This window comes from Ylistrum balloti, unplaced genomic scaffold, assembly GCF_031769215.1.
Source record: "Ylistrum balloti isolate Yb309-2 unplaced genomic scaffold, AGI_CSIRO_Ybal_v1 Utg369826, whole genome shotgun sequence".
Taxonomy (NCBI): domain Eukaryota; kingdom Metazoa; phylum Mollusca; class Bivalvia; order Pectinida; family Pectinidae; genus Ylistrum; species Ylistrum balloti.
In genome coordinates this window covers 1-15,533 of record NW_026781991.1, presented here as the reverse complement: position 1 = coordinate 15,533, position 15,533 = coordinate 1, and the positions used below count along the sequence as shown (strand labels likewise).

At 38.2% G+C, this 15,533-nt stretch overlaps 1 protein-coding gene across 1 annotated transcript; it reads left to right on the top strand.

The window, feature by feature from the left end:
- The first annotated feature begins 3,331 nt into the window (after positions 1 to 3,331).
- On the top strand, positions 3,332 to 3,853 carry LOC132545093 (proteoglycan 4-like). Its single transcript, XM_060208761.1, has one exon. It carries the CDS (start codon positions 3,332 to 3,334, stop codon positions 3,851 to 3,853), a length of 522 nt encoding a protein of 173 aa, XP_060064744.1.
- The last annotated feature ends 11,680 nt before the right edge of the window (positions 3,854 to 15,533 follow it).

The window sequence follows — 15,533 nt, the reverse complement described above, 5'->3', positions numbered from 1 at the left end:
ATGCATATTCCTATCACTAGCGTTGTCATCCATGTCAATCCGTTTCTCTTCAGGAACAACTTGTTCATTAACGAAGAGCTTATGAAACAATTCCGTTTTGTCTTAATATGGTTTTGAAACGGAAGTGACGTAATAATCATTAAGACTCGACTATGAGATTGAAAAGGAAACACCAACAATGGCTGCTTTGTATAAACAGTGCCTAACGTAAGGTCATGAGGACAGACACAAACACTGACAGTGTCATATCTGTAGACATTTCTATATATAGTCCGTGACACCGCCATAAATTACATGTCATAGTTTTATGTTTTCCTGTGGCCGATATCAGATCACAGCAGAATTACGTAACAACCTATCTATAATAGGCACTTTGCTAAATAAAATACTCTGACATGTATTGATCACGCGCATGGGTCATTTGACCAGGGAATACGCCACGAACTTTTTAAAAAAATGTTTTTTGTGTGATGTTATCTCTCTTTTCTTGGTTTTTCTGCAATATTGGTACAAATGGAATCTCAACATCAGTTTGTCTGATGACTTGTATGGAAACACGGTATTATGCCAAAATGCTTGTGTCCCTATTAGAACTATAATAAAGTTTACCCCCTTCTCAGAGGAAATTTGAGACTCTGGGGTCATGAAATTTCCGGTTTTTTGTCCTACCCATCAGCTCCACAGAATCGGACCATGTAATGTACGTTTATCTATCTATTTCTGGCCTTTCACTGTCTACCTCACACTTTTCAATGACGTTTGTCGTCGTCGCCGTCGTCGTCGATGTTGAAGAGCATTGAACTCGAGCGAGGCGGACATGAATAGCTACTCTCTGTTAGGCTTATGTACACGATCGAGCGTCGCAGTGTAAAGTAATTGGATAGTGTCATTTCGCCTGTAAATGTCTATTATAATTCGGTACAAAGACGATAAAACACAGCAATGTTGTAGCTAATTCCGATATCTAGCTAATATAACACGACATCTCGACAACTTTAAATTCTCTTGAATTTACTTTTGACAAACTGAGCTAGACATTATATAAATCAAATTTCCATGACAATCTTCGTGCAAACAACCACACTGCACGTATCTAACTGTACAGTCCAATTTTTTTCAAACTGGTTGATACATATATATATATTTTAAAAATATTTACCAAGATGTAAAGTACAACAAGACAAATCCTCATGAATTGTCCACAAATTTAAAGAGACAGGTAATCAGTTGAAGTCTAAACGAATAACAAATAACAAGGGAATACTGACACGTCCATTAAATGGAAACTAAAAAAAAACGATAAAACGAGAGCGACATACGAAGGCAGGTAACTCCTGACCTGGTATTCTGGGGTGGGGGATGTAAACTAGGGGGGTAAGTGTCAACTGATTTATCTGCAATAAAAAATAATGGAGGTGGGCTCAGTTGTAGTACATTAACGAGCACCGACCTAACTTCAAATTACCAAATTTTTATATTGATCATTATCAAGGAGGTGGGCTCAGTTGTAGTACATTTCCAAGGAGTATACAGACAGCTCGTCTAACTTCAAATTATCAAATTTTTATATTGATCATTATCAAGTCTGGCGAGGAAACTCGCTTTCCAAGGAGTATACAGACAGTTCGTCTGGTGAGGATACTCGCTTTCCAAGGAGTATACAGTTTGTCTGGTGAGGATACTCACTTTCCAAGGAGTATACAGACAACTGGTCCGGTGAGGATAAGCGCTTTCCAAGGAGTATACAGACAGTTTGTCTGGTGAGGATACTCACTTTCCGAGGAGTATTAAGACAGTTTGTCTGGTGAGGATAATCGCTTTCCGAGGAGTATACAGACAGTTTGTCTGGTGAGGATACTCACTTTCCAAGGAGTATACAGACAGTTTGTCTGGTGAGGATAATCGCTTTCCGAGGAGTATAAAGACAGTTTGTCTAGTGAGGATACTCACTTTCCGAGGAGTATAAAGACAGTTCGTCTGGTGAGGATACTCGCGTTTACTTATATAATCGGACAGAGTTAAGACATGAACAGACAACTCATTCATACTTTCTAAAATCTTTTTACTATGTGGTGCTTTCCACATCAAAATTTTCCTAAATTTCCTTCAAGAATTGAATGCCTATTGTCCATGATAGCCCGTGAGTGAGAATTAAGTTTTATGATGAAGTTCATCTACATTTTATTTATATTTCCTAAATCAGCTCCGTCTTTCTATTTTATAATCTTTTGTTATCCTAATACCTTGTTATCATAAAGATATGAACAAATCAATTGATAGTAAAGCCACGTACCACAAAGCGACAAAGATGATGGTAAAAAACTGGAATAAATTGGATCAAAACGACCAACACAAACGCGTGGCCGTATCGGCCGAAGGTAGATAACTCGAAAAACTGGCGTTTTACCAACATTTCAGTTTGGGGAATATTAGAGGAAGCATTTTCACTTTTCAATCTGACTTTCATTTATCTTGTATTTTGTATTTCAGTTTTGATCCAAAGAGCACTACACTCTACATTGTATGTATTTTCTGTATGTATCACAAAACAGTATCGCTCTTCTAAAAACATGTTATTACATGTATTTTTTCATTAGACAAAAAGTTGATAACAGACCCTAACGTGAAGCACACAGCCTGAGGTATGTTGGAGTGTGATCAAAGATGCTGGACTCCTCTCTGCCAATTTGTACTGTGTGTTCTCGCCTTTACTATCAGTAGACAACACATAGAGTGGGAGTTGGCGTGACTTCCTTGAGCATGAAGAAGCAAACCATCGATCTAACTTTCTGTATTCGTCGGAATGGCTAGTGAATGAATAATGAAGACGTGAGAATTCTGCCCCGGAATATAAACTATAATAGTCTACTAGTGGTGGTCTTTTGAACGCTAAACCTGTACGGAGTTTGGAGAATCTCAAAGCAGCCAAACAATGTGTGGACACACCAGATTTTGAAAGGTTTGATTTTTATTGAAAAGCAGATGATCGCCAATAAGAGGACGAGTTATCTGTTGGAAAAAGAAAGTGTAACCTAGTCAACGAAAGGACGTGTCACCTGTCCAACCAAAGGACGTGTCACCTAACAAACCAAAGGACGTGTCACCTAACTAACCAAAGGACGTGTCACCTAACCAACCAAAGGACGTGTCACCTAACCAACCAAAGGACGTGTCACCTAACAAACCAAAGGACGTGTCAACTAACAAACCAAAGGACGTGACACTTAACCAACCAAAGGACGTGTCACCTAACAAACCAAAGGACGTGTCACCTAACTAACCAAAGGACGTGTCACCTAACCAATCAAAGGACGTGTCACCCAACAAACCAATGGACGTGTCACCTAACCAATCAAAGGACGTGTCACCTAACCAATCAAAGGACGTGTCACCTAACAAACCAAAGGACGTGTCACCTAACAAACCAAAGGACGTGTCACCTAACCAACCAAAGGACGTGTCACCTAACCAACCAAAGGACGTGTCACCTAACCAACGAAAGGACGTGTCAACTAACCAACCTAAGGACCTGTCACCTCACCAACCAAAGGACGTATCAACTATCCTAACAACGGACATGTCAACAATCAAAACAAAAGACGTGTCACCTAACCTTCCAAAGGACGTATCGCCTAACCAACCAAAGGACATGTCACCTCAACGACAAAAGTACGGGTCACCTAACCAATCAAACAACGTGTCACCTAGCCAAGCAAAGGACGTGTCACCTAACCTACCAAAGGACGTATCACCTTACCAAGCAAAGGATGTATCACCTAACCAACCAACGGATATATCACCTAACCAACCAAAGGACGTGTCAACTAACCAATCAAACGACATGTCACCTTAACGACAAAAAGACGTGTCACCTAACCAACCAAAGGACATGTCACCTCAACGACAAAAGTACGGGTCACCTAACCAATCAAACAACGTGTCATATAGCCAAGCAAAGGACGTGTCACCTAACCTACCAAAGGACGTATCACCTAACCAAGCAAAATACGTATCACCTAACCAACCAAAGGACGTGTCACCTAACCAAAGAAAGGACGTGTCAACTAACTAACAAAAGGACGTATCACTTAACCAAACAAAAGACGTATCACCTAACCAACCAAAGGACATGTCAACTATCCAAACAAAAGACGTGTCACCTAACCTACCAAAGGACGTATCGCCTAACCAACCAAAGGAAGTAATACCTAGCCAACCAAAGGACATGTCAACTATCCAAACAAAAGACTTGTCAACTAACCAAACAAAAGACGTGTCACTTAACCAACCAAAGGATGTGTTACCTAAACAACCAAAGGACATGTCAACTATCCAAACAAAAGACGTGTCACCTAACCTACCAAAGGACCTATCGCCTAACCAACCAAAGGACATAGGACGTGTCTACATTTAAACATGTGTTCTACAGACAACCAAACAAAAGACCGTGTCACCTAACCAACAAAGGACATTTATCTACAGACAAATGATTCCGTGTCTACATTTATCGTACAGACAGAATGATTCCGTGTCTACATTTATCTACAGACAGAATGATTCCGTGTCTACATTGATCTACAGACAGAATGATTCCGTGTTTACATTTATCTACAGACAGAATGATTCCGTGTCTACATTTATCGTACAGAAAGAATGATTCCGTGTCTACATTTATCGTACAGACAGAATGATTCCGTGTCTACATTTATCGTACAGACAGAATGATTCCGTGTCTACATTTATCGTACAGACAGAATGATTCCGTGTCTACATTTATCGTACAGACAGAATGATTCCGTGTCTACATTTATCGTACAGACAGAATGATTCCGTGTCTACATTTATCTACAGACAGAATGATTCCGTGTCTACATTTATCTACAGACAGAATGATTCCGTGTCTACATTTATCTACAGACAGAATGATTCCGTGTCTACATTTATCTACAGACAGAATGATTCCGTGTCTACATTTATCGTACAGACAGAATGATTCCGTGTCTACATTTATCTACAGACAGAATGATTCCGTGTCTACATTTATCGTACAGACAGAATGATTCCGTGCCTACATTTATCGTACAGACAGAATGATTCCGTGTCTACATTTATCGTACAGACAGAATGATTCCGTGTCTACATTTATCGTACAGACAGAATGATTCCGTGTCTACATTTATCTACAGACCGAATGATTCCGTGTCTACATTTATCGTACAGACAGAAGCATGCCGTGCCTACATTTATCGTACAGACAGAATGATTCCGTGTGTACATATATCGTACAGACGGAATGATTCCGTGTCTATATTTATCTACAGACAGAATGATTCCGTGTCTACATTTATCGTACAGACAGAATGATTCCGTGTCTACATTTATCGTACAGACAGAATGATTCCGTGTCTACATTTATCGTACAGACAGAATGATTCCGTGTCTACATTTATCGTGTACATTTATCAGACAGAATGATTCCGTGGCTACATTTATCGTACAGACAGAATGATTCCGTGTCTATATTTATCGTACAGACAGAATGATTCCGTGTCTACATTTATCGTACAGACATTTATCGTACAGACAATGATTCCGTGTCATTTACATTTATCGTTTACACAGACAGAATGATTCCGTGTCTACATTTATCTACAGACAGAATGATTCCGTGTCTACATTTATCTACAGACAGAATGATTCCGTGTCTACATTTATCTACAGACAGAATGATTCCGTGTCTACATTTATCTACAGACAGAATGATTCCGTGTCTACATTTATCGTACAGACAGAATGATTCCGTGTCTACATTTATCGTACAGACAGAATGATTCCGTGTCTACATTTATCGTACAGACAGAATGATTCCGTGTCTACATTTATCGTACAGACAGAATGATTCCGTGTCTACATTTATCGTACAGACAGAATGATTCCGTGTCTACATTTATCTACAGACAGAATGATTCCGTGTCTACATTTATCTACAGACAGAATGATTCCGCATTTACATTTATCGTACAGACAGAATGATTCCGTGTCTACATTTATCGTACAGACAGAATGATTCCGTGTCTACATTTATCTACAGACAGAATGATTCCGTGTCTACATTTATCGTACAGACAGAATGATTCCGTGTCTACATTTATCTACAGACAGAATGATTCCGTGTCTACATTTATCTACAGACAGAATGATTCCGTGTCTACATTTATCGTACAGACAGAATGATTCCGTGTCTACATTTATCGTACAGACATAATGATTCCGTGTCTACATTTATCTACAGACAGAATGATTCCGTGTCTACATTTATCGTACAGACAGAATGATTCCGTGTCTACATTTATCGTACAGACAGAATGATTCCGTGTCTACATTTATCGTACAGACAGAATGATTCCGTGTCTACATTTATCGTACAGACATAATGATTCCGTGTCTACATTTATCTACAGACAGAATGATTCCGTGTCTACATTTATCTACAGACAGAATACAGTACAGACAGAATGATTCCGTGTCTACATTTATCGTACAGACAGAATGATTCCGTGTCTACATTTATCGTACAGACAGAATGATTCCGTGTCTACATTTATCGTACAGACAGAATGATTCCGTGTCTACATTTATCGTACAGACAGAATGATTCCGTGGCTACATTTATCGTACAGACAGAATGATTCCGTGTCTACATTTATCTACAGACAGAATGATTCCGTGTCTACATTTATCGTACAGACAGAATGATTCCGTGTCTACATTTATCTACAGACAGAATGATTCCGTGTCTACATTTATCGTACAGACAGAATGATTCCGTGTCTACATTTATCGTACAGACAGAATGATTCCGTGTCTACATTTATCGTACAGACAGAATGATTCCGTGTCTACATTTATCGTACAGACAGAATGATTCCGTGTCTACATTTATCTACAGACAGAATGATTCCGTGTCTACATTTATCGTACAGACAGAATGATTCCGTGTCTACATTTATCTACAGACAGAATGATTCCGTGTCTACATTTATCGTACAGACAGAATGATTCCGTGTCTACATTTATCTACAGACAGAATGATTCCGTGTCTACATTTATCGTACAGACAGAATGATTCCGTGTCTACATTTATCGTACAGACAGAATGATTCCGTGTCTACATTTATCGTACAGACAGAATGATTCCGTGTCTACATTTATCGTACAGACAGAATGATTCCGTGTCTACATTTATCTACAGACAGAATGATTCCGTGTCTACATTTATCTACAGACAGAATGATTCCGTGTCTACATTTATCGTACAGACAGAATGATTCCGTGTCTACATTTATCGTACAGACAGAATGATTCCGTACATTTATCGTACAGACAGAATGATTCCGTGTCTACATTTATCGTACAGACAGAATGATTCCGTGTCTACATTTATCGTACAGACAGAATGATTCCGTGTCTACATTTATCGTACAGACAGAATGATTCCGTGTCTACATTTATCGTACAGACAGAATGATTCCGTGTCTACATTTATCGTACAGACAGAATGATTCCGTGTCTACATTTATCGTACAGACAGAATGATTCCGTGTCTACATTTATCGTACAGACAGAATGATTCCGTGTCTACATTTATCGTACTGACAGAATGATTCCGTGTCTACATTTATCGTACAGACAGAATGATTCCGTGTCTACATTTATCTACAGACAGAATGATTCCGTGTCTACATTTATCGTACAGACAGAATGATTCCGTGTCTACATTTATCGACAGAATACAGACATTTATCGTACAGAATGATTCCATTTATCGTACAGACAACATGATTCCGTGTCTACATTTGTCGTACAGACAGAATGATTCCGTGTCTACATTTATCGTACAGACAGAATGATTCCGATTCTACATTTATCGTACGGACAGAATGATTCCGTGTCTACATTTATCTACAGACAGAATGATTCCGTGTCTACATTTATCGTACAGACAGAATGATTCCGTGTCTACATTTATCGTACAGACAGAATGATTCCGTGTCTACATTTATCGTACAGACAGAATGATTCCGTGTCTACATTTATCGTACAGACAGAATGATTCCGTGTCTACATTTATCTACAGACAGAATGATTCCGTGTCTACATTTATCATATAGACAGAATGATTCCGTGTCTACATTTATCATACAGACAGAATGATGCCGTGCCTACATTTATCGTACAGACAGAATGATTCCGTGTCTACATTTATCTACAGACAGAATGATTCCGTGTCTACATTTATCTACAGACAGAATGATTCCGTGTCTACATTTATCGTACAGACAGAATGATTCCGTGTCTACATTTATCGTACAGACAGAATGATTCCGTGTCTACATTTATCGTACAGACAGAATGATTCCGTGTCTACATTTATCGTACAGACAGAATGATTCCGTGTCTACATTTATCGTACAGACAGAATGATTCCGTGTCTACATTTATCTACAGACAGAATGATTCCGTGTCTACATTTATCTACAGACAGAATGATTCCGTGTCTACATTTATCGTACAGACAGAATGATTCCGTGTCTACATTTATCGTACAGACAGAATGATTCCGTGTCTACATTTATCGTACAGACAGAATGATTCCGTGTCTACATTTATCGTACAGACAGAATGATTCCGTGTCTACATTTATCGTACAGACAGAATGATTCCGTGTCTACATTTATCGTACAGACAGAATGATTCCGTGTCTACATTGATCATATAGACAGAATGATTCCGTGTCTACATTTATCGTACAGACATAATGATTCCATGTATACATTTTTCGTACAGACTGAATGATTCCGTGTCTACATTTATCTACAGACAGAATGATTCCGTGTCTACATTTATCTACAGACAGAATGATTCCGTGTCTACATTTATCTACAGACAGAATGATTCCGTGTCTACATTTATCTACAGACAGAATGATTCCGTGTCTACATTTATCGTACAGACAGAATGATTCCGTGTCTACATTTATCTACAGACAGAATGATTTCTCCAGACAGAATGATTCCGTGTCTACATTTATCTACAGACAGAATGATTCCGTGTCTACATTTATCGTACAGACAGAATGATTCCGTGTCTACATTTATCGTACAGACAGAATGATTCCGTGTCTACATTTATCGTACAGACAGAATGATTCCGTGTCTACATTTATCTACAGACAGAATGATTCCGTGTCTACATTTATCTACAGACAGAATGATTCCGTGTCTACATTTATCTACAGACAGAATGATTCCGTGTCTACATTTATCTACAGACAGAATGATTCCGTGTCTACATTTATCGTACAGACAGAATGATTCCGTGTCTACATTTATCGTACAGACAGAATGATTCCGTGTCTACATTTATCGTACAGACAGAATGATTCCGTGTCTACATTTATCGTACAGACAGAATGATTCCGTGTCTACATTTATCTACAGACAGAATGATTCCGTGTCTACATTTATCGTACAGACAGAATGATTCCGTGTCTACATTTATCGTACAGACAGAATGATTCCGTGTCTACATTTATCGTACAGACAGAATGATTCCGTGTCTACATTTATCGTACAGACAGAATGATTCCGTGTCTACATTTATCGTACAGACAGAATGATTCCGTGTCTACATTTATCGTACAGACAGAATGATTCCGTGTCTACATTTATCGTACAGACAGAATGATTCCGTGTCTACATTTATCGTACAGACAGAATGATTCCGTGTCTACATTTATCGTACAGACAGAATGATTCCATGTCTACATTTATCGTACAGACAGAATGATTCCGTGTCTACATTTATCGTACAGACAGAATGATTCCGTGTCTACATTTATCTACAGACAGAATGATTCCGTGTCTACATTTATCGTACAGACAGAATGATTCCGTGTCTACATTTATCGTACAGACAGAATGATTCCGTGTCTACATTTATCTACAGACAGAATGATTCCGTGTCTACATTTATCGTACAGACAGAATGATTCCGTGTCTACATTTATCGTACAGACAGAATGATTCCGTGTCTACATTTATCGTACAGACAGAATGATTCCGTGTCTACATTTATCGTACAGACAGAATGATTCCGTGTCTACATTTATCTACAGACAGAATGATTCCGTGTCTACATTTATCAGTACAGACATTTATCTATGAATGATTCCGTGTCTACATTTATCTACAGACAGAATGATTCCGTGTCTACATTTATCGTACAGACAGAATGATTCCGTGTCTACATTTATCGTACAGACAGAATGATTCCGTGTCTACATTTATCGTACAGACAGAATGATTCCGTGTCTACATTTATCGTACAGACAGAATGATTCCGTGTCTACATTTATCGTACAGACAGAATGATTCCGTGTCTACATTTATCGTACAGACAGAATGATTCCGTGTCTACATTTATCTACAGACAGAATGATTCCGTGTCTACATTTATCTACAGACAGAATGATTCCGTGTCTACATTTATCGTACAGACAGACATTTATCGTACAGACAGAATGATTCCGTGTCTACATTTATCGTACAGACAGAATGATTCCGTGTCTACATTTATCTACAGACAGAATGATTCCGTGTCTACATTTATCGTACAGACAGAATGATTCCGTGTCTACATTTATCGTACAGACAGAATGATTCCGTGTCTACATTTATCGTACAGACAGAATGATTCCGTGTCTACATTTATCGTACAGACAGAATGATTCCGTGTCTACATTTATCTACAGACAGAATGATTCCGTGTCTACATTTATCGTACAGACAGAATGATTCCGTGTCTACATTTATCGTACAGACAGAATGATTCCGTGTCTACATTTATCGTACAGACAGAATGATTCCGTGTCTACATTTATCGTACAGACAGAATGATTCCGTGTCTACATTTATCTACAGACAGAATGATTCCGTGTCTACATTGATTTACAGACAGAATGATTCCGTGTCTACATTTATCGTACAGATATAATGATTCCGTGTCTACATTTATCTACAGACAGAATGATTCCGTGTCTACATTTATCGTACAGACAGAATGATTCCGTGTCTACATTTATCGTACAGACAGAATGATTCCGTGTCTACATTTATCTACAGACAGAATGATTCCGTGTCTACATTTATCTACAGACAGAATGATTCCGTGTCTACATTTATCGTACAGACAGAATGATTCCGTGTCTACATTTATCGTACAGACAGAATGATTCCGTGTCTACATTTATCGTACAGACAGAATGATTCCGTGTCTACATTTATCGTACAGACAGAATGATTCCGTGTCTACATTTATCGTACAGACAGAATGATTCCGTGTCTACATTTATCGTACAGACAGAATGATTCCGTGTCTACATTTATCTACAGACAGAATGATTCCGTGTCTACATTTATCTACAGACAGAATGATTCCGTGTCTACATTTATCATATAGACAAAATGATTTCGTGTCTACATTTCTACAGACAGAATGATTCCGTGTCTACATTTATCGTACAGACAGAATGATTCCGTGTCTACATTTATCGTACAGACAGAATGATTCCCTGGCTACATTTATCGTACAGACAGAATGATTCCGTGTCTACATTTATCGTACAGAAAGAATGATTCCTTGTCTACATTTATCGTACAGACAGAATGATTCCGTGTCTACAATTATAGTACGGACAGAATGATTCCGTGTCTACATTTATCGCACAGACAGAGTGATTCCCTGTCTACATTTATCGTACAGACAGAATGATTCCGTGTCTACATTTATCGTACAGACAGAATGATTCCGTGTCTACATTTATCTACAGACAGAATGATTCCGTGTCTACATTTATCGTACAGACAGAATGATTCCGTGTCTACATTTATCGTACAGACAGAATGATTCCGTGTCTACATTTATCGACAGACAGAATGATTCCGTGTCTACATTTATCGTACAGACAGAATGATTCCGTGTCTACATTTATCGTACAGACAGAATGATTCCGTGTCTACATTTATCGTACAGACAGAATGATTCCGTGTCTACATTTATCTACAGACAGAATGATTCCGTGTCTACATTTATCGTACAGACAGAATGATTCCGTGTCTACATTTATCTACAGACAGAATGATTCCGTGTCTACATTTATCTACAGACAGAATGATTCCGTGTCTACATTTATCGTACAGACAGAATGATTCCGTGTCTACATTTATCGTACAGACAGAATGATTCCGTGTCTACATTTATCGTACAGACAGAATGATTCCGTGTCTACATTTATCTACAGACAGAATGATTCCGTGTCTACATTTATCGTACAGACAGAATGATTCCGTGTCTACATTTATCGTACAGACAGAATGATTCCGTGTCTACATTTATCGTACAGACAGAATGATTCCGTGTCTACATTTATCTACAGACAGAATGATTCCGTGTCTACATTTATCGTACAGACAGAATGATTCCGTGTCTACATTTATCTACAGACAGAATGATTCCGTGTCTACATTTATCTACAGACAGAATGATTCCGTGCCTACATTTATCGTACTGACTGAATGATTCCGTGTCTACATTTATCGTACAAACAGAATGATTCCATGTATACATTTGTCGTACAGACTGAATGATTCCGTGTCTACATTTATCGTACAGACAGAATGATTCCGTGTCTACATTTATCTACAGACAGAATAATTCCGTGTCTACATTTATCGTACAGACAGAGTGATTCCGTCAGACAGAATGATTCCGTGTCTACATTTATCGTACAGACAGAATGATTCCGTGTCTACATTTATCGTACAGACAGAATGATTCCGTGTCTACATTTATCGTACAGACAGAATGATTCCGTGTCTACATTTATCTACAGACAGAATGATTCCGTGTCTACATTTATCGTACAGACAGAATGATTCCGTGTCTACATTTATCATACAGACAGAATGATTCCGTGGCTACATTTATCGTACAGACAGAATGATTCCGTGTCTACATTTATCGTACAGACAGAATGATTCCGTGTCTACATTTATCGTACAGACAGAATGATTCCGTGTCTACATTTATCGTACAGACAGAATGATTCCGTGTCTACATTGATTTACAGGCAGAATGATTCCGTGTCTACATTTATCGTACAGACAGAATGATTCCGTGTCTACATTTATCGTACAGACAGAATGATTCCGTGTCTACATTTATCGTACAGACAGAATGATTCCGTGTCTACATTTATCTACAGACAGAATGATTCCGTGTCTACATTTATCGTACAGACAGAATGATTCCGTGTCTACATTTATCGTACAGACAGAATGATTCCGTGTCTACATTTATCGTACAGACAGAATGATTCCGTGTCTACATTTATCGTACAGACAGAATGATTCCGTGTCTACATTTATCGTACAGACAGAATGATTCCGTGTCTACATTTATCGTACAGACAGAATAATTCCGTGTCTACATTTATAGTACAGACAGAATGATTCCGTGTCTACATTTATCGCACAGACAGAATGATTCCGTTGTTACATTTATCGTACAGACAGAATGATTCCTTGTCTACATTTATAGTACGGACAGAATGATTCCGTGTCTACATTTATCGTACAGACAGAATGATTCCGTTGTTACATTTATCTACAGACAGAATGATTCCGTGTCTACATTTATCTACAGACAGAATGATTCCGTGGCTACATTTATCTACAGACAGAATGATTCCGTGTCTACATTTATCTACAGACAGAATGATTCCGTGTCTACATTTATCGTACAGACAGAATGATTCCGTGTCTACATTTATCGTACAGACAGAATGATTCCGTGTCTACATTTATCGTACAGACAGAATGATTCCGTATCTACATTTATCTACAGACAGATTGATTCCGTGTCTACATTTATCTACAGACAGAATGATTCCGTGTCTACATTTATCGTACAGACAGAATGATTCCGTGTCTACATTTATCGTACAGACAGAATGATTCCGTGTCTACATTTATCTACAGACAGAATGATTCCGTGTCTACATTTATCGTACAGACAGAATGATTCCGTTGTTACATTTATCGTACAGACAGAATGATTCCTTGTCTACATTTATAGTACGGACAGAATGATTCCTTGTCTACATTTATCGTACAGACAGAATGATTCCGTGTCTACATTTATCGTACAGACAGAATGATTCCGTGTCTACATTTATCTACAGACAGAATGATTCCGTGTCTACATTTATCGTACAGACAGAATGATTCCGTGTCTACATTTATCGTACAGACAGAATGATTCCGTGTCTACATTTATCGTACAGACAGAATGATTCCGTGTCTACATTTATCGTACAGACAGAATGATTCCGTGTCTACATTTATCGTACAGACAGAATGATTCCGTGTCTACATTTATCATTTAGACAGAATGATTCCGTGTCTACATTTATCTACAGACAGAATGATTCCGTGTCTACATTTATCTACAGACAGAATGATTCCGTGTCTACATTTATCTACAGACAGAATGATTCCGTGTCTACATTTATCGTACAGACAGAATGATTCCGTGTCTACATTTATCGTACAGACAGAATGATTCCGTGTCTACATTTATCGTACAGACAACATGATTCCGTGTCTACATTTATCGTACAGACATTCCGTTTATTTATCAGACAGAATGATTCCGTGTCTACATTTATCTACAGACAGAATGATTCCGTGTCTACATTTATCTACAGACAGAATGATTCCGTGTCTACATTTATCGTACAGACAGAATGATTCCGTGTCTACATTTATCGTACAGACAGAATGATTCCGTGTCTACATTTATCGTACAGACAGAATGATTCCGTGTCTACATTTATCGTACAGACAGAATGATTCCGTGTCTACATTTATCGTACAGACAGAATGATTCCGTGTCTACATTTATCGTACAGACAGAATGATTCCGTGTCTACATTTATCGTACAGACAGAATGATTCCGTGTCTACATTTATCGTACAGACAGAGTGATTCCCTGTCTACATTTATCGTACAGACAGAATATTTCCGTGTCTACATTTATTATCTAGACAGAATGATTCCGTGTCTACATTTATCTACAGACAGAATGATTCCGTGTCTACATTTATCGTACAGACAGAATGATTCCGTGTCTACATTTATCTACAGACAGAATGATTCCGTGTCTACATTTATCTACAGACAGAATGATTCCGTGTCTACATTTATCGTACAGACAGAATGATTCCGTGTCTACATTTATCTACAGACAGAATGATTCCGTGTCTACATTTATCTACAGACAGAATGATTCCGTGTCTACATTTATCTACAGACAGAATGATTCCGTGTCTACATTTATCTACAGACAGAATGATTCCGTGTCTACATTTATCTACAGACAGAATGATTCCGTGATTCTACATTTATCTACA